Source organism: Bactrocera dorsalis, chromosome 1 (assembly GCF_023373825.1).
Source record: "Bactrocera dorsalis isolate Fly_Bdor chromosome 1, ASM2337382v1, whole genome shotgun sequence".
In the NCBI taxonomy this organism is placed as follows: Eukaryota; Metazoa; Arthropoda; class Insecta; order Diptera; family Tephritidae; genus Bactrocera; species Bactrocera dorsalis.
Window position 1 is genome coordinate 104,895,305 of NC_064303.1, and position 27,480 is coordinate 104,922,784.

General features: G+C 37.8%; 1 protein-coding gene across 3 annotated transcripts in view; it reads left to right on the forward strand.

Moving 5' to 3' along the window:
• Positions 1-27,480, forward strand: part of LOC105233298 (P protein) — a 90,032-nt gene that overhangs the window by 61,752 nt on the left and 800 nt on the right. For 2 of the 3 annotated variants that reach the window (XM_029553412.2, XM_011215338.4), the window contains exons 2-11: positions 15,319-15,425; positions 22,403-22,523; positions 22,612-22,675; positions 24,121-24,253; positions 24,325-24,983; positions 25,052-25,306; positions 25,371-25,700; positions 25,767-26,114; positions 26,183-26,330; positions 27,384-27,477. In XM_029553412.2, coding sequence (XP_029409272.2) covers positions 15,319-15,425; positions 22,403-22,523; positions 22,612-22,675; positions 24,121-24,253; positions 24,325-24,983; positions 25,052-25,306; positions 25,371-25,700; positions 25,767-26,114; positions 26,183-26,330; positions 27,384-27,477 — 2,259 coding nt within the window. Of the gene's footprint in view, positions 1-1,581; positions 2,610-15,318; positions 15,426-22,402; positions 22,524-22,611; positions 22,676-24,120; positions 24,254-24,324; positions 24,984-25,051; positions 25,307-25,370; positions 25,701-25,766; positions 26,115-26,182; positions 26,331-27,383; positions 27,478-27,480 lie in introns of those variants that run through there. The other variant, XM_019992842.3, reaches the window with a different exon arrangement.

Consider the following 27,480-nt stretch of genomic DNA (forward strand, 5'->3'; position numbering starts at 1 on the left):
TTAAATACAATATTTATTCAGTATATATCTTCTGTCCTTTCAATCTTCACAGAGCGATCTAAACTGAATAATCTTTTCTCAAAAATCTCTCAAATATTTTATTAAAATTATAATCTAAAATAGTACTACGGTTCCGAGCTGCAAGTCCGTTTTGTGTACTATAATTATACTTCAAACAAATATTTATCCCACAAAAACAACTCAAAATTATGCTGATTCCGAATACACTGAAACATATGATGGTAACGCAAATTTGAAACTTTCGACATAAGTCCTTTTCTTAGTAAACCGTTAACAACACCAAATCAAGTCAATGAAAGCATTACATAAAGCCTTAACGACATCTTTTAATGAATTCGTACAAAGATCAGCACACACTAGAAGAAGCAATTTTCAAATATAATATTATATAAAACTGAGAGCAATGCAACAACACCAACAATCAACAAAATATAAATCATATTAACAGCGAGAAAGCAACAATGTTTGAAGGTGCTGATTAACCGATGAGTGGATGGATAGGAGGATGATTATGCGGTGACAAGATCGCTGCCGAAGCAACGAGACCAAAAAGAGACAGAACAACAAAGCTAACAACAATGGCGACAAGACAAATCACATGTAATTGAAGCAGAAGCTAAATATGACACTGAGTGCAAAGCCACAACAACAACAAGCACAATAACAATAACAAATAATAAAGAAGAGTGCATAAAAATATGACAGTAATAAAAATAAACGGTAAACATAGGCGACAAGCAAACAAACAAACAAACAAACATGCAAAACACGACAAAACCAATGAATATCAAATCAGCGACAGTCATAAATTGCAATGAAAAGGAATCATTACACGTAATAAAAGCGAAAACCTGAGGATGACAACCGTAGCGAACAACAACAACAACAAAGTTCATACTCACTAGTGAGAAGTGTGAATGTCTAAGGGAAGTGTGACGACGAGCGCCGCTGTTGTTGGCAAAGTTAAGCGCGAGCTGAGCTCAGTTGCGTGGGTGGTTGGCGGCTGCTAAGAAGCGACCGTTAATTGGAGGGTTGCATTCGAAAGTCGCAGCCGTATAACCTGAAATATGGCATAGGGCACATGATTGCGCGATCACTCGCTAAGATGATGGATGAATCAGCCGAGCGTTGCATGCAACCAGCGCCGATTTGAGATGAAGACACGCATTCGTTGTCAGTCACACTGTCTGGCACTTTGTTCGACACGTTGTCTCTGTTTGACGTTTTATTTGACTCACAGTATGTCACTTTATTTGACGCTTTGTCTGTCACTAGAGCTCCACACTGCGTTCAGCGTTCGTGTGCTGTCAGATGTGAGAGTCAATTTGAGTGATCTGCCTGCAAGAGTGGACCAATTGTGGTGCAGCACGCTAGAAAGGCGATTAAATGCGCTCTCAAATGAAAAAAAGCATAAACGACGACCGCGTATGTCAAAGAGAGATTAAAATAAAACGCGAATTAAGTGAAAATAAATCGCCACACACAAAAAAAGAAAACAATAAAGAACACAAACCCGCAAAGTGATGGAAAAAATGTGGATACAAAATATGGGAAATCTCAGCGCTCTGCGGTTAGTTTGGCCGGAGCAGTTAGTGTGAGAGTTACGTGCGAATAGTGGACGCGCTTGAAACTACAACGAAGGAGTAAACTTTGACAACAACAATAAACGCAATAAACTTTACTAGCGCAAAAAAAAAACACCGATTCAAATGAACTGTAAAACTATTTGAGTTATTTGAAAAGCGCTACGAAGGGCGTGTATGACAGCGGCGTAGTGAAACAATAATTTCATGAAATACCAATACGTGCCGCCAGCGTTTCAACTAATTCAGCAATTTGACGTCGCGCTAAGTTTTTTTGTTTTTATAATTTGCGCTGTGGGCGCCGCTCGTCAAGCGCCAGTGAATACGTTGTTGCTGCAGCTGGAAATTCAGTTGAATACCCAAACGCGCATGAGACGGTGGAAAGCGCGGCGCGATACCAAGCGAAAATCTCTAGAGAAATCCTGCAGAAAGGCTGCGAAAAAAACAGAAAAAATATTCTTAGAAAGATACAAAAGTTGAAATAGATTTTGAGCACAAGTGAAGCCTTCGGTTTTGTTGTGAGAAAGTGTTATAAAGATCTAATATTGAGGAAGCATTAAGAAGTTAATATAATTTCACAAAACAACAAGTATTTTCAAAAACTTACATAAACCAAAAAAAAAACTATAAACTAAAAAAACTAAAAAAATAATAACTCAAAATACGTGAGGTCCAAAAATACAAAATATATTCTCTCAAACGTTGGCTTTTTGGTAGTGCAAAAAGATTAAAATATTTCCGTCACTCCTAAAAATTTTGTAAAATTTAAAAACTTTGTTAAATTTTAAAACTATTAACTTTCAACAATTAATTTACTTACAACAAACAAGTTTGTGAAAATTCTTCAACATAAAACTTTCGAAAAACTCTCCATACCATGAGACTTGCTCTATTGCTTTGACAAAGGTTTCAACGTTGGCAGCAGAGATTTCGTATACGCGTGGTACAACCACTAAAGATGACGACACAATACAACAACAATTTTGAGCTGCGCTTAAGCGATGAGTAGGTGTTTTAATTTATTGATAAAAAAAATTAAAATTAAAAAAATTTTTATTAAATTTTTTATTGCTATAAAAATTATATTGATTTTCTTAGAAAGCTGTGTGATTCATATAAGTTTTATATAGATTCGTTTTCAAAACTATGCGTAGTCCACGTGAAGTTTAAGAATAGATTTCATTTCAAAGTTCCAGATCTTCGTGATTTTCGACATTTCTTACGTGTAACTGATAGTTTAATTGGTCCAAATTGTAAAAATAACACTTTTTTATTAAATATTTCAAAAACCGTCTGAGTGTTTGTCCTACCCCTTGTCTATGTATGGTCGAGCTAGTCCCTCAATTTTCAAGATATTGCGCTGAAATTTTGCACACCTCCGTTTACTTGCATGAAGCTGCATATTTACTGGAATTATTGATATCGGACCACTATTTCATAATGCTGTCATAGAAACTGAACGATCGGAAAAAAGTGCTTGTATGGAAAAGTTTTTTATTAAACAAGATATCTTCACGAAATTTGACGCAAAATATTTCCCCACTAAACGCTAAAATCTCCGATGAAATTGTTCAAATCGGATCACTATAGCATATAGCTGCTATACAAGCTAAGCGCTCAAAATCAAGTCCATCTATGAAAAACTTTTTTGTTTGACAAGATAGGTTCATGAAATTTATCATCGCTTTTTGTTTAAGGCAACGCTACATTCTCAACTCATATTGCTCAGATTGGACCTTGATAGCATATGGCAGTTCCATACAACCTGGACGATTAATATCAAACCCTTGTATGGAGAACTTTTTTATTTGACAAGATATCCTTATGAAATTTGGCATGAATTATTATCTAAGATAACGCTGTAATCTCCGAAGAATTTGTTCAGATTGGATTTCTATATCATATAGCTGCCATATAAACTTAATACTTAAAATCGAGTTCTTATATGGAAAAAATATTATTTTAACGAGATATCTTCACGAAATTTGGCACAAGCTTTTATTCAAAATAGCTTTATAAGTAGATCAACAAATTTTCAAGATCGGCTAACTATAGCATATAGCTGTCATACAAACTTAGCGATTAAAACCGAGTTCTTATATGAAAAACTTTTTTATTTGATAAGATATCTTCACAAAATTTGGCTTGAAGTACTGTTTAAGTTAACGTTATAATTTCTGAAGAAATTGTTCAGATCGCACCATTATAAGATATAGCTGCCGTACAAACTGACCTATCAAAATCGAGATAAAGATCTTTTTATACCAAGAAATGCAGCTGTAAAGGTATGAAAGCTTCTGTGCAGCCAAAATTAGTCTTATTTTTATTTACATCTAGTTTTTTCTTCATTTTTTACTTAAATCTAACTTAAATAAAGTACCATATTTACCTACATAAAGTAAAAAAAAATATATATTATATAAGAAAATTCAGAAAATATATTAAATAAGCCTCCACCTAAGATTCAAAATCAAATCCAAAAAAATTTGATTAAATAAATACCTATTTACACTTAAATAACACTTTCATACTTATTTTTTAACTTTAAAAAATTTCGAAATTTTCCCCCATATCACCCTTCTCACGCGCGCCGCTCTTGCATTGCTGCCAAATATAATTGAAGTCACGTTTAAATATTTTTTTTCGCGTTTGTTTTTGCTTTCCTCAAATTTCAAGTCTATTGTGCTTTACCTATGCTTTATTTACTATTTTCTACCGTTCTGTACTGTTATATACTTTGTTGTTATTCTGTTTTTTTTTTATTATATTTATTGTTGTTCTGTTCTTTTTTTACTATTATTGTTGTTGCGTTTTTATATTTTATTGTTGTTCTCTTTTTTTATATTTCATTGTTGTTGTGTTCTATCCAATGCAACGCGGCGTTTCTTTTTTCATTTATTATTATTATTTTTTGCTTTTGTTATATTCTTATTATATTTCTTTAGCTTAGCATTTCTTTTATATTTCAATTGTAGCAAGCTTCAGCTCTAATTTCAATCTATTATGCCTTTTGGCACGTGATTTTTGAGCTGTTAAATTGCGTGTCTAAAAATGCTTGCAAATCTTGCCAGTTTTTTGCGATAAAAATAGATGAATGTGGATTTGTGCTATTATGGGTATTAATATTAAAAAAATTTATCTAAGATAAACCTAAAAAAAAATTATAATTTTTTAATTTTATATAATATCATTTTCATTATCTGAACAACCATGGCATTTCTTGAGCACACGCTATAGAAAAAGTTCTTTCAAAACTGTCCAAAAAATTTGGTTTGCCTTGCCCATTGCCATATTAGTTAATGTTTATTTTGAGCATAATAACAGTTTTGTAACAATCTAAAACTGAATTAAGATAAGATATATATTTCTACCACATCTGTTCAAAACTCAAAATTCCTTGGCACTCTACCCACCTACCTCCTTGAACAACCGGGTTTCAGCTGCGCTCCAGCGCAAGCCAAAAGCAGCAAAGGATGACGCTCTGACACGCTCACTGTCACTTGGTTCAAAGTTAATAATGAAAGCATGACACATGAGTGGAAAACATGCAGCACTGAAAGGGCGTCCCGCGGTGTGTGTTGGCGAGGATGAAAGGAAATTTGATTCAATTAATAAAGCAAACATCAGTCAAGGTTAATTTAAAATGACAAACTATGGGCAGCTAAAAAAAATAATGATTACATGTGTCTGTATGTACATACGTGTGTGTATTGGTTAACACAAAAATAGCTATAGAGTCATCAGCACAGGAATCATTTATCAGGGCTGTGGCAGAAGTCATACGCTATGGGCTTATGGTACAACCACATGCCTGAATCTTGAAAAGCAAACAAATAGTTAGTAGAATCTATCAAAATAGTAAGTTATATGCATTTTATGATGAAAGACTTGTATATTGTACAATTCTAGCTAAAATTGTGGTATTTCGTGACAAATCGACATTCACAAGTTGATCGTAAATACTATAATACATATATACAGTCATTTATCTAATGAAGTATACCTGTGATCTTAAACGCTTTCATTCCAGACCTGTGACTTGTTCATTTGTTTACTTTTGATAAGGTTTTCTTAAGCTCATCTCGTTTTCTAAGCTAACTAGCTATAATATGAAATTTAAGGTAAAAAACTAGAAAAATGCCATCAGATGGTCCCGAAGCCTTAATGGATTCAATTGTGCAGGCGATCGCCGAAGACTTTCTAGAAAATGTAGTGTTACCATAACATACAGGTCGTTGGGTTCACTTTTCAGGCAAGGTAACAAAAACTGTAGGGCGGTTGCGGAAGCGTTGGGATGTCGGCCTTGCTTAGGTAGCTGTTCACAAGAATGACGGTGTGAGCTCAGAAGTTGTCGTGGTGAAACTCCCAATCGGCTACGATGTCTTGTCGGACACGATTGACCCTTCCGTTCAATGTCATGAACCACAGATTTTGATAAATTTAACATCTGGTCACATTGTCGGAGGTCTCCCAGAACGGTCTTCATAAGCGACCTCTTCCCGGCCCTCCAAAAAGGCGTGGTACCACCAAAACACACCACAAGCCAGCTTGATCATATCGAACGTCTTTGTCGTAGATTTACCAAGTTTCACACTGAATTTAATCGCTCTAACGAACGTCGCGTTAAAATGTTTGTCCCAACTCTCCAGGTCCTCTGAATCATACTGGGCACCCTTCGAAATAATTATTTTAATAAGAAATATGTCCTCTATTTGTAGTATATAATTCATACAGGTTTACACAAGCATATTCGAAGTATTTCCAATTTTTCTCATAAAACAATAATCTAAATAAAAAATGTCTCTCATGACATTCCATTGCTAGTCAAATACTTTCATAAACTCAATTAAATGCACTAAAACAAAGTAGCCTTCAAAAAGTAACAACTATGCAGCTGCATATTACAGTTACATACGTGTGTTTACAAGGCAACTGATTCACCCAAGTTTGTCACTCAAAACTAATATGCTATCATATGCCATGCATTTTATTGTTAAAACCATTTCCGCATTTGCCTAACAACTTGCTGCAAGTACGCGCATTCCCATAAACAAATACATACATACATATATACTATACATTCACACATAAACACTAATGTATATACTCAAACTAGAGATTATTAAATATAAAAATACAAAATTTAGATAGCAATGAGAACGAAAATGGCATGTAGTGTATACCATGAACGTTACAGTCTAACAAACAAGTATTCAGACAATTTTTCTGCTTCAGATATTATTCGCCTTTTTTATTGATGCAGACGCATACGCGGTTATAACCGACCACCACCGCACTGGTTGTTCTTCCTTTTCGTTCCTTGGTATCAATTCTCCAACTGGTCTTTCCAACGTAGTGGATGTCTTCCTCCTTCCTCTGCTTTCCCAGGCGGATACAGCGTTGAATACTTTCAGAGATGGAATGTTTTCATCCATGGGACAACATGACCTAGCCAGGGCAGCCGCTGTCTGTTAATTCGCTGAACTATGTCAATGTCGTCATATATCTCATACAGCTCATCGTATAAAATCTTAAATCTTCCGCATAACCTTTCTCTCCAAAACTCGTAACGCCGACTCATCAGACATTGTCATCCTCCATGCCTATGCACCATATAGCAGGACGAGGATGATGAGTCACTTAAAGAGTTTGGTCTTTGTTCGTCGACAGCGGACTTTACTTCTCTATTGCCTAGTCAGTCCGACGTAGCACATGATTTCAAGAGTTATTCTGCGATGGATTTCGACGCTGAAATTTTTGTGGGTGTTAATACTGGTTTCAAGATGGACGAAATCATCTACGACTTCTAAGTTATGACTGTCACTAATAACGTGAGAGCCAAGTCGCGAGTTAGACGACTGTTTGTTTGGTGGCAAGAGATATTTCGTGCCCTCGTGCACTACCAGACTCACTTGCTTCGCTTCCTTATTCAATCTGAAGAAAGCAAAACTAATGGCGCGGTTGTTAAGGCCAATGGTATCGATGTCATCGGCTAAAACCAGAAGTTATACATTCTTATAAAAGATAGGACCTTCTCTATTTAACTCTACAGCTCGAATTATTTTCTCCAGGAGTACATTGGTCGCACAGCCTCGGATAAGAAAGAGGAGTCGCCTTGTCTGAATCCTCGTTTGGTGTCGAACGGCTCGAAGAAGTCCTTTCCGATCTTGACGAAGCCTTTGGTGTTGTTTACACAGCCGTATTTGTTTTGCAAGGATAACAATTTCTGACATAGCTTCCTAAAGGTCGTTCCTTTTTTCGTGCTGTCAAAAGCAGCTTTAAAGTCGACGAATAGGTGGTGAGTGTCGATTCTCCTTTCACAAGTCTTTTCCAAGATGGAAACATCACATGGTGAATATCTGCTGAGTTGTTGATTTTCCAGGCCTAAGGCCACACTGATAAGGTCCAATTAGTTTATATGCTCGATAGAACCTTATATGCGATGTTGAGGAGGATGCTTTATAATACCAGGCGCACGATCACATTTTTGACGCACTGTATGTGGCATGCACTCAGCGCAGATCGTCAGCTCTATTGTCACACAAACAGTTAGGCCTCATATCAAGCGGTCAACTTAGATTTCATGTCACAATAACACAGTGGCGGACCGCAATGCCAAAGCTTGGCTACACAATTCATTTAGACAAAAACCTCAAGTAGCTGGTAGATTACCCGCAATCTTCACCTTCGTTGTCTGTGCCGCGTTACAGCAACCGCTTGCGCTATGTCGTTTTTGTTTCTACGCCCTTTCCCGGCAATTCGTAGCGCTTTTGCTCTTAAATATGATTAGTACTTACTATTAAGCTAACCCCATGGAAATTGAGTAGGCTCCTTGAGGTATGAGCGCTAAAATGCATGTATGCATATGTATGTATGAGAGTGTGTAAGAAGGTATGTATATTTGAATATATGTTCATATATGAATGTGTGTTTGTGTGTGGTATATAAAAATATAAGCACTTATACTTTATATTTCCGCACAGCTTGAAATATATTCGCCTTCAGCGCGCTTATTTCGTTTTAGCTACATTTATGTGTATGTATGTACATATACGAGTATATCACATATCAAATATGTGTGTGTAATTTTCTATTATGCCATAGCGCTTGTTATTCCCCATTTAATCTGCGCGTAATTTGACTTTCTCAAGCAGCCTTTTAAGAAATTTATAAACTCAGCTGCGCACACACACATAAAAGCATATACAAGCACACACATTAATATACAAAGCTTGACGAGTTGAGCGCATTTTTCATGGTTGCGCGCTTTGATGAAGATATCTGGATTTTTATTGTCATCTGTCTAAATTGAGATTAGTGGCTTTTCATGGCGCAGACTAGGCACAAATCCAACAGCGTCTGCTCATAACTAAAACTGTATTTGAATTGTTGGAAAATAAAGTTGGAAAAAATTTACAAAAAAGTAGAAAATAAAATGAAATTGAAATTCTAAATTGGCGGCTGTCAGTAATGCGCCGCTAAAGCCAGTTGTTGTTTTTTTTTATTTTATTTTATTTTATTTTATTTTATTTTTCTGGCCGCCAGTAAATTGACGCTGGGAACAAATGCACGTGACCACCTCAAAGTGGCAACGACTTCGCCTTGCTTGCCATTTCTACGCGCAACTTTTCTTTCGCTTGCCTCATATCGTTTTTCCACTCTCTCTTACTATCTCCCTCTCTCTCTCTCTTTATTATCCATTAATTGTGCTGTGTGTAATTGAAATTAAATCAATGCGCGCTTAAAAAAGTATGCTCTGCGCTGATTTGATTTGACCTGCCGCGCGGCGCGTTCAATAAGCGGCGCTTCATGTGGCGTGCGCGGCGAGTTTACGCCCACACATAACGCGTCGCGTAAACGCATAATTACATTTACACATGCATACACACATACATACATATATGTGTGTGTATGACGAACATTTATAACAAAAAAAGAACATTTATTACGCTTGACTAATTGCCATTTATAAATGTTTGGCTCTGCGCTGATCCACTTACTTGACGAAACGCACTACGGGTTCGGCGGCGCTGTGGCTGCTGTCCGCAGTTTCATCGCAGATTTTTTTCTGCGCACTCGCTCACTTAATAATCATTACGCTAATTTAGTCATCTTGTTAGCTTTAACCGCACTGCGCTTGGCGTTATACGTATTTGTCTGAAGACAAAGCAATTTCTAGCGAATATGACATGCAAAGGATCTATATTTATTTCTATATTTACGATATTACCACTAATCCACTTTTCCACAGAATTGGTTGATGTGAAACTGTAGCCTTCCTTGAATCATCTTTCAGTGTAAGGAAAGGGATTCATAATGGCTGTTGAGAGTGCGAACAAATCAGTGAAGCTGTGCTTCAATTAAGCTCTTCCCTTGCCAATAGGAAGCCAGAATTTCTGTGAATCTCACTAATGAAGACTTTTAGTTTGAAACAATTATTTGTTTCAGGTACTTTTTCAGGCAACGTAGGGTATGCTTTGAATTGCAACACTGCGCATTTGTCCGATGTATGCAGCATTCGCCTGCGCTGGCATGCTCTCTTTTCGCTAAACGCCTTCAGTCCTGGCGTAAGTCCACCACAACAAATTTTGCTACTGAAAAATTAGTGGAAGGTCCGCTTTGCATAAATTTGCTATTCTAATGAAAAACTTGAATTTCTATTCTTTAGCTTGAAACACATATGAACAACGTTAAATAGAGCCCGTGACGGCCATATTTTGGTTTTGTGTAAAATGTTGTCAGTGTTTTCAGCAAGGTTGGCTATTTCATCATGTCACGTTTAACTTTGGGAGAACGCTTGGGAATTGTCCAAGATCATTAGGCAAATTTACGCTCTCTGGAAAATCCGAAAATCGGGAAATGCGAAAATCCGAAAATTGCGATGTATTAAGTCCATGTGCGTTTCAAGAAACACCCAACATTCCCAAAAAGTGACCGTTTGGTTGGGATTGCGGTATGGCGGTATCATCTGGGCTTATATCTTTCGAAGTGAGGTAGGAAATGTGTTGACTATCAATACCGAGCGTTATAATATGATGTTACCCGATCCGAAGTTTGGTCAAATTGACTTGGAAAATCTGTATTTCCAACAAGACGGACGCCGCCTCATGTTTCACTTCTAGTCATGGACAGTTTTAGAACTCGTTTCGAGAAATGGTTTCATTCTAATGACCGCTCAAATCATACGATTTACGCCTGCATATTACCTTCTTTTGGGGTATGTTAAATCAAAAGTTTATGCCAAAGAACCAGGAACGCTCGAGGAGTTCGAAGACATCATTGAGCGACTTGGTGCACTTTACGTCGAGATCTTAAATTGAAAGTGTACAAAATACAAGCGGCATCGCTTCGTTCTATGGGCTCTTGAAAAGTTTCAAGAAGATTCGACATTTTCGAGCCAAATTTTGTTCAACGATGAGGCCTATTTATGACTCTATGGGTATGTAAACAAGCAAAATTGCCACATTTGACACGAAGACCAACCTGAAGAGATTCAAGAGCTGTCATATCAATCAGAAAAAATAATGGTTTGTTGTGGTTTGTGAGACGGTGGAATCTTCGCTCCATATTTCTACAAAAATATTCCAGGTGAGAACGTAACCGTCAATAACAATTATTTGAAGCTTGAAATTGAAGCTCGTGATGTCGGCTAGATTTGTTTTCAACAAGACGGCACCACTTCCCACACATTACATCAATAAATGAAGATATTGAGAAAACACTTCGAAGAACAGATCATTTCATGATTTGGGTCGGTCTATTGGCCACCAAGACCGTGTGATATTACACCGTTATACTTTTTCCTGTGGGGATATGTAAAGTCCAAAGTCTATGCAAACAATCCCATTTCGATTCTTATCTTGGAGCAAAATCTGGTCATTTGCCAGTTACCAATCGAAATGCTGGAACGAGTCATCGAAAATTGAACTCAACGGATGAACCATCTGAGACGTAGCCATTTAAAAGAGATCTTCTTAAACAAATGCCAAGGAATGTGATTTCGAAAGATGTTTATTATCCAACATTAAATTAAAAGTTTCTGTGTAGTAGAGAACCTCGAAATGGATCACTATATTCATGTGTTCAGCGTGACGTGCTGAGTCCATTTGGTTATGCCCGACTGTCTGTTTGTATATATGCGAAGTAGTTCCTCAGATTTTGAGATACTGATCTGAAATAAAACACCCATCCTTTTCACTACAAGAAGCTGTTGATTTTTCCGAACCTTCGTTATCGAAATGCTGCCATATAAACTGCAAGATCAAGGTGAAGTTCTTGTATGGAAAACTTTTTTATTTGACCTGATATTTTGACGAAATGTATGGATTATTGTCCAAAGCAACGTCATAATCTCCGAAAATATATTTCTGATCAGATCACTATATGCTATAGTTGCGCTGCTATACAAACTGACCAATCTAATATAATACTCTTTTATTCTGTACCTGTGAAAGGTATTAAGCATTGCTCTTTTCTTGTTCCTTTTACTTTGAATTACCATACTAAAATATACACAATCCACACATTTCCATTTTCCACTATAGTATCACAGCTTCTTCCATAAAAGCGCACACAGTTATTCAAAAATGCAGCACGCGCCAATTAGCTATCTGTACCGACCGCTAAATATATATTTTTTGGAAATTTTATTTCTGTATTTCTTTGAAATTTTAATTAACGTTTCCATGCACACAGTAATACATAATTAGTTCGAAAGTAGCGGTTATTTTTAGCTAGCCAAGTATAATTGCTTGCGTCAAAATATTGATGCAGCCGGTGGATATTTTGCATTTGCATAATGCAATTGTGTTTGAATCAACAAAAACATTTGTTTGTGTGTGTCAAAGTGTGTGTGTGGGGGTGGGTGTTTCCCGTATATGCAAGGCTAATTAAGTTAAATTAAAACGTTTTGGGTAACTATTTGAGTGTGTATACACTTTTTGTTCATAGACATTCACACACATACACATGCATTAATATCTGATGTGTATTGCACCCTTGTACTCGGTTAAGTGGAAATTTTATAGTTGCATGCATGGTTGCAATTTCTGGAAATACTAACCATTTATTATTACATTTTAATTGGCGAACCAAAATAGATAGCCAAACTAACCTCAACAAATTTCGGTGGAATATTTGAGAGAATATAGAATAATGACCTAAGAAAGTTTGATGGCAGAAAATACTAAAATAGCTGATGGAAAGTTATGCGATTCAGTTACATAGAGAAAGTAAAAGATTACAATGAGCAGGAGTTGAGTTCGAATGAGCAAAGAAGACGAAAGGATTCACTTGACGAGCTGTGAAGAAATTGGAATGTTAAAAACATAGCTAAAATTGAGAAAATATACAGAGCTGATGGTCTATTAATTCGTCTGTTCAAACAAAGTGCTGTGTCATCTAATAAACACCCATTACTGGGAAAACTTTGATATTACAGCGAATTTTTCCTCAGCAGCAAAATAAATAACAGATAAATTCTTCCTTGTACTAAATAATGTAAGCAATCCTTCAAGGATTTGAACTTGCTTTTTGTTGATTATCATTTGAATGAACATTCTTTGGCATTTATTTTTTTAAGATTATCCCTTTCAAATGTTGGCCGCAGATGGCCATTCGTTGAGCCCAACTTTTGATGGCTCGTACGAGCATTTCGACTGGTGACGAATGACACGCATGATGTTTTCCTTCAAGGCCTGAGTCGAAGCGGCATTGTCAGTCTAACGGTGTGATTGCACAAGTTCTTGGTGGCCAATCGACGAGCCCAAAACGTGAAATTATCTACTCACCGAAGGGTTCTCTGAATAAATACATGATGCGATGTGTGGAAAGTGGCGCCGTCTTGTTGAAACCAAATGTCGCCGAGATCAGGAGTTTCAATATCAGGCATCAAATAGTTAGTTATATTGGCGTGATAACGGCACATAAACCACATCAAACCGTTGCTCTTTGTCCCAAATGCGGCAATTTGGCTTGCTTATATACACATTGAGCCAAAAAAAGGCCTCATCGCTGAACAAACTTTGGCTTGAAAACGTCGAATCTTCTTGGAATTTTTCAAGAGCGGAGCGATGTGACTTGGAAAGGTCGAACGACTTCAGTCTGTACAACCTGTAAGCATGCAACTTAAGATTTCGACGTAAAAATCGCCAAGACGTTCCATGTTTTAGTCCGAGTTGCTGCGAACACTCAGCTACGGCTGCTCTATTTTCTTCACAGCGTGCTGAACGCGGTCTATTTGGTCATATATTATGCAATAATGAGTGCCGGGTCTCAGAATGGGTGTTGGTGTTGCGACTAGTACACTCAGTAGGCCGATTATGTTGACCATAAGTTGAGCGAAATGCGCGAAATATATTCTGTACAGAACGTGAATTTTCTTAATAAAGTTGAACGATTTGTAAACATTGTTCAGGCCCAAGTCTTTACATGATAAAAGGCCAAATAATACTGATCAAAAATAACATGACAGCTTGACACGACTCCTCTGAGGTCTGTTCAAAAAAGGCTATTGAAATAAGTGTTTACATTTGGATCACCTCTTATTCGCTGCACTGGTCTTTAGATATGCTTTCGAGTTCTACTTTCCCAGTATAATGAGGTTATAGCGGGTGAATTAAGTATAGGTCCCTTTTTCAATAGCCTGCTCTGACAGATCACACGTGATAAGACACTAGAACAGTCATCCTTCTAATGGACTATGTAACGACACTCTATCTGACGACGCTATAAACCAAAATATGTATGGCTTATTAGCCTCCCAGACTAACCTAACCACATCACTTAAGCCAACACCAGCTTAAGAATAGGCCTATCTGTAATTTTTTGTCAGTGGTCGAAATATATTCCCTCAAAATTTACCTCACAGCTATTGTGAGTGCTAACCATAATAAATAATGTTTAATTACCGTAATCTAATAATGTCAGTTCGTATCATTTACAAATAATTGTATGTCAAAGATGCTCATGCCTGCAATTAAATCAATATGTTTAACGCTAAAAATAATTCAATAAATAATTAATTAATTAATTAGCACATATTAAGCGCTAAATGAGTAATCACTCGCTAATAAGTAATATTATATTATATTTACTCAGACTGTGTTGATGGTGGCGACATTATTAGCACGCGAAGCCTGTCATTTGTCTCATTTTTTATAATTCATTCAGGGCTTGTATGGCTGCGTAAGTGTGTGTGTGTGTGCTGTTAATAAATGATGGTGATTTATTTCTCAATAGTATACAAACTTATATATATGTATATATATACATATATATACTCGAACATATTGGCTTTTGATGCGAGCAAAACAGCTGGGAGCCACGCGCCGCAACAGTCAGCAGTGACCAAGTCGGGCAGCCGAGTGATGAAGTACGCAGCAGATGTCATTTAGCCCGTAAACAAAGCTACAATCACACGCATTAATACAGTGGGGAATAAAGCTGAAAAGGACGAAAAAGTCTCAATGCAGCTTAATTGTTGTCCAATTGTTATTTTTTGTTTAATCCTTAAATAAACGGCTTTTGAAATGATTGGTTTTTGTCCTATGAGCATAAGCGCAAATGTTTGCCGCTTTAATTTCGAAATTGAAAATAAATCCCAAATAATGAATTAGTGGAATCAGTACTCCCAAAATACTTTAAGTTCATCATTTGTCAGTAAATAGAAAATGCCATAAATAACGCTTTCGTTTCGCTCTCTTTCTCTTTGCAGCGAGGTTACAGAAGGTGCCTTACAAGTATGGCGTGCTCTGCCCGAACGCATACGCCAGGATCCGAGCTTAGCATCATTCCGCATGGAACATGAGCGTCTACATGGTGGTGAGTACATAAATCAAAGTGTTTGAAGCGGGAGAGAAATATGTGTGTCTCTGTGGAGACAATTTAATAGTGTCTTACTTTTGTGTCAATATTTTTTTTTTGCTAAAAATGGATAATGTCTGTCTAAACATATTAAGAGTTACAAATTCGAATTCAGTCGGCAAGTAGAATATAGTGAGCTAGTTCATAGAAATTAGGTTGGTAAGCTGTGATTGTTATCGTTGATCAGAAAACACACTTAGGTTGTTTCGTTCGTGAAGCCAAGAAGACTTCATCTCATTACCTTGCCAAGCACTCCGACAATACGGATTATTAAAGAATTTTTAATCTTACTGTATAGGAATCAATATCATAGGTTCCAACTACAATGCGTATTGCCTAAAAATTATGATTTTTGTTGTTGTTGTAGCGGTTATTTAGGTTCTTCTTGGGTGGTAAGATTAGGTCAGGTTAGGTTATCGAAGTTAACTAACGATAGTCTCAGAAAACATGCTGTTTCAACGGGGTCGGATCATAGGAAGAGGGGTGTAAGATGAGTCAGGCTCGCTGCTGAGTCAGGTATGCAAAGGTGTTGAACGCTCCATTGCGAATAGCGGTCAATATGTGTCTAAAGTTTCTTACGTCCGGAGACTTGTCGAAGTACTGTTCGATGTCGTCGACGAAATCACGGAAATACCCTTTAATATTCCTAGGTGGTGGCTCCGCTTCAAACACACGACTGAAGCCATGGTTTCTGCGAAAACATGCGTTAAAGTCGGCTAGTACCAAGAAATAGCGGTCAATGCGTGTCTAAACTTTGTTACGTCCGAAGACTGTAGGTCGGCGAACTGTTCGATGTCGTCGACGTAATCCCAGTAAGACCTCTTGATGTTCCCAAGAACCGGCTCCGCTTCCAGCAGCCACTGCAGGGACAATTTCCGCGAAAACATGCGTCAAAGTCACTTAGTACCGAGGAATTCAATCTATTGATTGAAAGGGATCTGCATTTTTTATCGTAAGAAGCTCTCTAAAGCCCTTAAAATTCATACCGAAAAAATAAGAATCTTACGATTACGAAGGGTTTATCTAGTTACCGAGCTTAGGCAATCTTTGCTTTTCAACAGTGGACGCAAGATGACAAAGAAACTGCGGAAGACTCTTTCATGCCTGTTCACCAGTTTTAAGTTTTCACTGGTTCCCCTATTACTACTTCCGATGCTGGACCACTTAGCTACACAATTTCGACTCTCCCGCAGTTTCGCCGCCGTTGATCCGTCCCTGATGCGAAATGTACTTAGTTGAGCCTAGAACTGTTTCTTGCTACAAATATTTTTACTTTCCCTCTTAAAATTCTTTTTTTTTTTTAACGCTGCCTAAATTTCTTGCCTTCGCTTGCGTTTTTGCTTTCTTCTTGTCAAAATTTCTCTTTCATCAGCCGGAAACGTGGCATTTCCAACTCAGCTGCTTTCCTTCGCCCTGAAGTCATAAATACGGTTAAGTACCGTTTTTTACTGCTTCGTCGCGTAATTGCAAGAATTCTTCTAATATGAATATTTTATTAGTCTGACGAAGATGTAAGTGTTAGACACGCAAACACACATATTTATATATTATATACATAAGTGCCGGTGTATGTGTGTGTGTCGTTCAAGAGTTTACTGATTATACATAAATACCGCCTTTGCTGGCGTTTTATGGGTCACACGAAAGTCAATGTCAATTTGCGAATTACCATGCGGATGGACATAATGGACACATACACTGGTCAAAGAAAGTATTCGACATATGTATTTTTTTTATTTATTTTTGAAATATTTCTTAATATAAAAACATAAAGAACCAAAAAACAGTGTTTTTTAAAACAAACATTTATATAGTCTGTAAGTTGATGAGTTTTGTGATAATCACAACAACAAAATTAAAGAAAAACGCACCAGAACTAAATTATGCTGAAAATGAAAGCAAAAAAAATTTCCGACAATTACGCAGAAGAGCGAATTCCAATGATTAACGGTGAAAGTTACGATCGGTTTGAATATTTTCTTTAACATTGTTATGCAGCATTCAGTTTAGAAGCGATATTTAAAGTAAATAAGTGAAATGGTAAACATGGGTTGCAAAAAAACAGAAGTGTCGGAAGAAATCAAAAATCTGATGGTTAAACATTTTAAAAGTGGATTAACCGAAACTAAAATAGCCGAAATAGTTGATAGGCCGCGAACAACTGTCCATTATATTATAAAAAAATGGAAAGATAAAAAGTCGGTTGAAAATCATCCAAGGTGTGGTCGTCCAAAAGCCTTAACTAAAGCAGACGAACGTTGGTTGGTTCGCCAGGTCAAGAAATTACCAAAAACAAATGCCACGGTTCTCTCCAAAACTGTTCACGAAAACCTAAATATAGATGTGACACCCCAAACCATACGAAATTATTTGAAAATCAATGACTACAGGGAAAGAGTTGCGCGCAAAAAGCCATATATCTCTAAAAAAATAGATTGGAAAGATTAAGGTTTGCAAAAACGTACATAAACAAGGCCGCTGAATTTTGGAATAAGGATATTTGCAGATGAGAGCAAATTCAATCTTTTTGGATGTGATGGGAAGGTAATTGTGTACAGGAAACCCAATACAGAATTGGAAGAGCGAAATACTGTGGCAACTGTGAAACATGGAGGTGGAGGCGTTATGATTTGGGGGTGTATGTCGGCAGCAGGCGTTGGAAAAATGGAGCCAATTCGCCAAATCATGGACCAAATTCAATACATTGACATTTTGAAGAGAAACTTACGAACTAGTGCAGAAAATCTGGGAATCGGAGCGACTTTTCAGTTTTACCAAGCGACCCAAAGCATTCCGCACTAAATACAAAGCTTTGGCTTTTATATAATTGCCCTGGAGTAATTAAAACTCCTGCTCAAAGTCCAGATTTTAATCCCATAGAGCATCTATGGGATCATTTAGAAAGAAGGCTGGGACAGCGCCATTTTACGAACAAAACCCAAATGGAACAGATACTAATGGAAGAGTGGTACAATATAGACGGTATTAAAAAATATTTTTTTGTTTTCAAACTAGGATTTTACATGAATTGTCGAATATTTTTTTTGCTTTTATTTTTAGAGTAATTCAGTTTTTGTGCTTTTTTGTTTAGTTTTGTAATTTTTATTATCATAAAACTCATTAATTTACAAACTAAACAAAATATTGCTTATAAAAACACTGTTATTTGGTCTTTTATTTGTTTATTCTATGGAATATTTTAAAAATACATAAAAAAATGCATATGTCGAATACTTTTTTTGGCCAGTGTATATGTATATACTATATACATATAAATATGTTTACTCTTATATATATTTATTTTTGGTATGGTGCTAAATTCTGCTGAGACAGACTCACCAGCATACATATTTATAAATTTTTACTGCTATTTTTCTTTTTCACAGAATGCCGTCCCCTTATCACAAGCCACTCCAACACTTCATGTGTGTTCGCCTCTGTGTGTATGTACTTCCTTTAGCTACGCATTGTTGTTATCGCATAAAAATAGCCTTAAATGCTTGTCTCCTTATGACTTAGTAATTTGCATTCATTACTTAATATCCAGCAGTTTTACTGGCTTAAAGTGAAATTATTATCTACAGTATCTTCGCGTTTCGCACATACATACATATATACAAGTTCATGTCTGTGTGTGTATGCTTCTGTTGGAGTAATTTGTGCAAAATTCGCTTCATCTTAATTTTTTATTACCAGAATGCCGGCAAGTGAATTTGATTATCTTATGCAATTAAATTGAGTTAAGTTTCAAATGTGGAGCTAAATATACCTATTGAGATAATGGGTGTGAATTAGTTATTAAATTGCGTAGGAATTGGGTAGAATTTAAAAATATAACCGAACGAATATTTGAGTAAAAATTGAGACATTAAATTAAATGCATGTTCGGTACTGTTTAAAAAAAATCAAGTCATATTCTGTATATATTGGGTACTACTACCTTAAACCAGCTCCAAAATTCGGTAATATATATAATACATATATATAATTATTATCCCTATTTTATAACTAATATAATTATTCGGTCTTCGAAGGCTTATGTTAGGTTCGATGGCTCATCCTCAAGATTGGGATCGCACTTGGACTTTACACAGCCATAAAGATAGAACTTCTGTATCCGATCAAACAGCAATAGTGCAATACCAACGTGCTTAGGTATTTACCTTCTATTCCCATCAGCAATCAAGAAGGTATTGAGTTGTTTCCACCTCGTTCCACAACTCTACAGTATCCAGTAAGATTATCAACCTTACATCGCGAACGACGATAGCGTAATGAGCTGTTGGAGCCTCGACAACTTGGCGGATGCTAACCTTATTGAGGACAAATAGACCTTGGGTCAAAAGTATCTATAACGATAGCGTAAAAACTGATGTTAGTCCACCGTTGACCAAGATTCCGCGAAGCCCATATATCCAGTAGCAGACCAGAGAACGCACGAAGAGAGCGGAGAACCGATCCGTTGACATTCTACTAGGTTGTTTTTTCTTGGGGAAAGGTAATGACCTGTTGGAACCTCCACCACCAGGTGGATGCCAGCCTTACTGAGGACAAAGAGCTAACCTGATACCTTGGTATCGACCTTAGGCCAAAAGGATTCATATCGATAGTGACAGAACCGATGTTAGTCCAGCAGCAGAACACACGAAGAGAACGGAGTACCGACCCGTTCCCACTCCACTGATTGCGGAACTAGGTTGTCTTTCCTTGTCAGTTTGTCAACTTTATAGTTACTTGCGATTACGCTGTGGTCCGGTACCCATACTAGTTTTACCACGACGTGACTTAATGCCATTTATAACGGTGTTAGACATTGCTTAATCAGCCTTGAATTCACGATTAGTAAGTTCATGCCCAGTATTTTCAATCTGGTACCAGAGTGGATAGTCCCTTCGCTTATGGTGACAACTCTTTCGTTGGAATGTGAGCAGAGGAAATACCGCTAGAATTTTATCCATTATCCATTCAATGATTCAAAAGATGAATGTGAGCAGAGGAAATACCGCTAGAATTTTACTTATCCATTATCCATTCAATGATTCAAAAGATCCGATATGAAGTAGAGGATTTCCGAATTTCAAACAAATTATCATTTAGAAACCATAATACTCTTAGTCTGATAGAAACTTTCGTGGCCATATATCATCTGGTTATATCTAAGAGCACTCTTTGCAGATTGGCATCAAGTACCATGGTTGCTGTGGCCCACACCACATATGCTGATGAGTACCGCTTGTTGAATGCATTCTAGCTTCCCTGCAATTGTGGTCATTTTTAGAGCTCTCCACCACACAAAGTCCCTATGGAACATAACACGTTTGACTATGGTGTCGCAATGCCAAAATATTACTTTCAGTTAGAGGCGCCACCTTTGGCTAATATCTGCTCTACAACACTACAAGACAAGTTTTTTTCAACTTCTAAGTGAACTTCTTAGTGCGATAAGCCCAGAATTAACTGGAGGCTGCTGAGGCTGTGAATTTTCTATTCTACCTGCCTTTAGATTTAAACCAGAATCACCACGAATCTCCCAAAAGATCGGGACCTCGGTTAAGACCTTGTAGATACTGTCAGTTGAGCACCCACCGTCAATGTCTGGTGAGATACCCCTGCGTCAATTTTGCCTTGCAAATGAGAGCTACATCGCCTGGATGAGCCATCACCTTACAACACGAGCCTCAAGTTTTTTCAGCAGTTCGTTGACGTCCAAGGTCCATAGGAGACGCGAGAGAACTCCAGCTGAAGACGTGCTTCTAATCACATTGCGTTGTCAATCTCTCGGAGTTCGCTAAATGAACTTCGATTTAACACGTGCATAAAACATTAAGAATGCGCTTTAAGCATAATCAAGTTAGTTTTCCGACATTGTTCTTGCTCGCTCTGATAAACGTGCAAATGTACAAACTTAATATGGTTCAAATAAATGTGCTAAATAAAACACACGTCTACTTGCCTTTCAATCGCAATCGCGCATTAATCATTATTTATTGACAAGGATTTTTACGCATTAAATTACAATTACGCACATTTTGGTAGCAATCACATAACCTCACTTTAGACATCAGCTTGACAGCTATACCAACCACCACACAACTGTTTACAGCACTTCTCAGAATCTTATTAATATTATTCAAACAAATTGCATCTATAAATTGCCAATTCTTATATAACGTACCTTAATAGAGACATAAGCGAGCTGGCTAAGCAAATGCAGAGTCACGTTTCAAAACTAAATCAAATGCCGCCCACAAATCCAGAAACGGACCAAAACGAAAAAAACACGAAATAAAGGAAATGAAATGGGAAGGCAACAGAATGCGACGTGATTTGGCGAACAAATCGTCAAAATGGACATTTGTCAAATGGCAGCTGTTAATATTGTAGAACAACAAGTAATCGAACATTTAGGTTTTCCATCTTCCTCAACTACTTCTACTAGTATATATGATATACTCGTACTTGTATGTATGCATGTATGTAAGCAGACAACCGCCGGAACACATGTCCATTTCCGGCAATCTTCTTAGACCCACTAGATCGCCTAACGAAATGCGAAGTAAATAATATCCTGTTTGTTACATAAACTTCGGAGGCTTGTGTATGTAGTAGTGGGTGTGTCATACATAATGGTACAATAACTATACAAACTGCTATTGTGACAAAAAGGACATTTCTTTGCGGTTTTGCGGCTTTGTATTTCAGCAAGTTCAAGTTTTTTACGCGCTTCTTACTCACACAACCCATAATACAAGGATACCACATTGTTTTTGTCTCCTTGCTTACATAAGCAAACAAAGGAAATTAATTAAATTGAGTGTTATGTTTATTTTTGATTTACCAAGCATCGCGACGCATCAAATTTCAATTTTCTTTACACACATATTTCTTTTTCTATTTCCTCTTCCATGCTCTCTCTTCTCCGCTGCCGCAAACAGACTTGGATCCGTTGCCCTCACCGGATGTGCCCGAACACTATGTGAAGGCGCCAAATGCATTTACCAAAGTCGGCATTAATGTGACCAATGAGCTGGGGCAGGTGCGCATCCTGGAAGTTAGGTAAGTGTGCTCTGATGATTACGCGTAAATTCAATCGGTTCAATTATCTTATACTCGTAATACATTGTCGTCTTCGTGTCACCTATAGGGATATGGAGAACAATAACGAAGATCATCATGACGACCACGACGAGCCACATTCGCGTCGGAAGGTATGTATGTATGTTTGTAAATGTGGACTTAATATTAAGTTTGTGAAAGGGTAGTAAAATATGATATGATAAAGGGTAATCCTTTTCGAGATTCCCTACTTTTTTATAGAAGAAAACAGTGAATCTTTAAATTTAATGTAGAATGTTTCATTTTCATTCAAAAAACATTCTTTGACTTTCATCTTTTTAAGATTATCTCTTTCAAATGTTGGCCGCGGCTACGTCTCAGATAGTCCATCTCTTGGGTCCAATTTTCGATGACTTATTTGAGCATTTTGACTGGTAGCTGGCGAATGACATGCGTGATGTTTTGCTCCAAGACCTGAATCGAACGGGGATTGTCCGCATAGACTTTAGTCTTTACATGTCCCCACAGGAAAAACTCTAACGGTGTAATATCACACGATCTTGGTGGCCTATCGACCGACCCAAGCGGACAGGGCGTAGAATTTGCCTGCGGTAAGGTATGCCTGTTATTTGGCTTGCCTGGAAATATCAGCATATTATTCTCAAAAATAGTGCTATAAACCCAGCTTGTACTGATATTGTAGACTTTGAATGGATTTCCTTCTAAGGAAAAGACATTTGAAGGTCAAGCGACAAATCTGCCCAGTCATTGAGTTTAAAAGATGCTCAACTGACAGTAGCCACAGCTACAAGGTCTTGCCAGAGACTTAAATCTGGTACCACTTGGAGTTCAGTTCAGTATAAAGTCGCTTTCCGGCGGGGGCCGAATCCAAAGCATGGCAGAGATTTTAGGCCGGCCTCAGACCCGGCCCCTTCCACCTTACCAAATGGAACAAACTAATGTTTGTAAAAGGCTTGTATTATTGGGACGCTGATCAACGCTTTGTTTTGGTCTATGTGCTTTCAAACACCACAAGGTTAGGCCATGAATAGCAGGTACTTATGAAAAACACAACGAAAGTTGTTCCTAGCTTTCATACTATTGAAACCCAAAGGTCTAAAGCAACTCGAAAGCATCTTCCACATTTTTATACCCAATTTCAGTCCGAGGGTGAGGTAGTAGTTTCTGCGTAAACATCCCAGCAGAAACTGGCTCCTTGACTGGAAGCATGAAGGCCTTCTGTCTACTCGGAATAGGTCGGTAGACCAAAGCATACCCACATCGGTGGAGACGTTACTAAACTTCAGTTGATCTATCCTTTTCGTCCGCTTATAGTGATTTATCATTTGTCAAATCTCATCGTCATTTATTGTGCAAAATTTCGAATTATCTATCTGTTCCGCCAGCTCCATCCTCCCTATGATCATTAGGCATGCAGTGTACCAAAGATCGTGGTGCACGTTAAAGTCGCCTATTACCAAACGGTTCTCAACACGAAGTAGCCCAGCTATGTTCGGGTGATTTCCTTCTCGATTATTCCGAAATCCCGCTTGTGAGCTCAAATCTTGATCCTGTACTATATTCTTTCTTTACATAGAAAATCTTGAAGTGGTTCAAAATTTCGATATTACTGGTTGTTTGGGCCGTCTTTACTGCATTCCTGATGTCGAATAACGAACATGTCGAAGAACTTAGACTGATCAGTGTTCCTAAGAGTGGCGAAGAGAAACGTAAGTTAACTTCATCAAAAATATATCATATAAATACGAACATACTTATATTCTACTTCACAACCCTTTAGTGTTCCCCGTGTCGACTGCCACATTATCACGTCTTGGTCTGAAACTGAAAGGTCCCTTCCGTCAGCAAGAGGCCGATCCGTACGGCAAAAATAAGAGCTCCTTTGCCGCACCACCTACGCTCCATGTACAACTGCAACGCAAGTACTATAATGCCAGCGGTGATGAATACTACGTCGAAGATGCTTCGAAAGTGTGGAAACTAGCATTGGTCTACCCCGAACAGCTGGACACGACAAAGGAATCGTGGAAAGCTAACAATTATGACATTTCGCCCGCGGATGAAGAACTGCTACTCCAAGCCAATTACACCACTTTAAATCTACGTTTTATTGCCAACATCGAAACCGAATTTCCACTGCAGTTGTCGATCGACGAGTCGCCCATCTACAAGAAGGAGGGTGTCATTTATGCGGCAATAGTATTGTGTGGCTTGTATATGATGATCATTTGGGAAATTGTCAATCGTACCTTTGCGGCAATGATTGCATCAACGTTGTCGGTTGGTATATTGGCGGCGCTGAACTCACGTCCCTCGATGGCGACAATAATGGGTTGGATTGATGTGGAGACATTATTACTGCTCTTCGGCATGATGATACTGGTGGCCATACTCTCCGAGACTGGTATTTTCGACTATTTGGCTGTGTATGCTTACAAGGTAGGTGTCATATTTCGGGCGGTGAGCCATCATTTGGACTTAAAAAATGTATTCCGCATGATTTACAGATAACAAATGGACACATTTGGCCGCTCATCAACTGTCTATGCCTATTCACGGCCGTACTGTCCTCCTTTTTGGATAATGTGACGACCGTATTGCTGATGACACCCGTCACTATACGCCTCTGTGAGGTTATGTCGCTGAATCCTGTGCCTATATTGATGTGCATGGTGATCTATTCGAATATCGGTGGCGCGCTGACACCCGTCGGCGATCCACCAAATGTGATAATTGCTTCGAATAATTTCATTTCGCGAAATGTAAGTCCACATTTTTGTTGTTGTTTTATGAAATGAATTAATTTTTTATTTTTTTTAAATACAGGGTGTCAATTTTGCCATATTCACGCTGCACATGTTGCCCGGCGTGATACTGGTGATGATACAGACCTACATACAGTTACGCCTTAAGTTCCGCAATACAAACGATCTGCAATTTAAAGACTCACCCGAGGTGGAGGAACTGCGTCACGAAATACACGTGTGGAAGCGTGCCGCGCAAAGTCTCTCCGCGTATTCGAAAGATGAGGAGATCGTACGTCAAACGCTGATGAAAAAGGTGAATCGCTTGAAGCGTAGCCTAAAGAAACGCGTCTCTGAGGCAGTGGAACCGGCGCCCAATTATAAACAAACGCTGACGCAGCTACAAGCGAAGGTAGATTTTGGATTTATAAATAGATTTTTTTGTGAATTTATTTGACTGAACTTCCTCTTCACACAGTATCCCATCCGCAACAAGTCGCTGCTGATCAAGTGCTCATTCGCCTTAATCTTCGTCATTAGCTTGTTTTTCCTACACTCCGTGCCGGAATTGCAACGCCTCTCATTGGGTTGGACTGCCTTGCTAGGCGCCATATTCTTGCTCATACTGGCTGACATTGAAGATATGGAGGCGATATTAGCACGCGTTGAATGGTCCACATTGCTCTTCTTCGCCGCGCTTTTCATTCTTATGGAAGCGCTGTCCGAACTGGGTCTGATCGAATGGATTGGCCAGATGACGGAGAGCATTATTTTAGGTGTGAGTGAAGGTTCGCGTCTAATGGTCGCAGTTTTAATCATACTTTGGGTACGTCGAGACTTTTCTACCAAAAATGTAGTTTTTAGTTTATTTTTAAATATATTTTGTAATTTTAGGTTTCGGCCATAACCTCTGCTTTTGTTGACAATATTCCACTAACAACGATGATGGTGAAAATAACAATTTCCCTAGCGGAAAACTCCGCTTTGAATTTACCGCTGCAACCACTCGTCTGGGCTTTGGCTTTGGGCGCGTGTTTAGGCGGTAAGTGGAACTTTTCTTACCTGGTTATAGCTTCACGATTATTTCAAGATCCAATATCATTTGTTTTATTTTTGTATTCATCATCACATATTTATACCTTGAACTCTTTTTCTAACACCCAAAAGAAAACGTCGAAGGCTCTATAAAGTGTGTACACATATAATTGATCAACGTGACTCCTTGTTCATGTCCTTCTGTCTATATATACACGAACTAGTCCCTCAGTTTTTGAGATATCGATTTGATATTTCTCACCAAGAAGATGCTTATTTGTTGTTACTGCCAACCTCGGACCACTATAGAACATAGCTGCCATACAAACTGACCGATCAACTCAAGTTTTTGTAGAGAAAACTTGTTTATTTGAAAAGATATCTTCATGAAATTTGACATGGATTATTATCTAAGGTATGGCTACAATCTCCGAGCAAATTGTTCAGATCGGACCACTATAGCATATAGCTGCCATACAAACTGACCGATCCAACACAAGTCCTCGTATGGAAAACTTTTTCATTTGACGAGTTATCTACTCGATATTTGGCAGGAATTATTTTCATGAGCAATGGTTTATTATACGAAAATTTTTTTTGGGATCGGTTTGCTATATCTTGTAGCTGCCATATAAACTGACGGATCCCACACAAGTCTTTGTATGGAAAAGTTTTTAATTAAAAAATATATCTTCATGAAATTTGGCATGGATTATTTTACAAAGTATCGCTACAATTTTCGAAAAAATTTTTCAAATCAGACCACTATAGCATATAGCTGTCATAAAAACTAACCGACAAAACTCGGAATAAATTTCCTTTACCAATACTCTTTTATGTTAATCTATCCACCTTTCAATTATATAACTTTTTCCATTTCTTTCCATTCATTACTTTACACTCTCTTTCAATTCGTTTTATTTGTTTTTCATTTATCCTTGTCACACCATTTCATTTCATAATTTTACTGCCTGTAACTGTTGCCATCTCATTTCACCCCTCATGCCACCACTTAAATATAAAATCTGTAAATTTGTTTTCGCTCATTTCCTCCGCACAGGCAATGGCACACTGATTGGCGCTTCGGCGAATGTTGTTTGTGCAGGCGTAGCCGAACAGCATGGCTATAAATTCACTTTTCTCGAATTTTTTAAGTA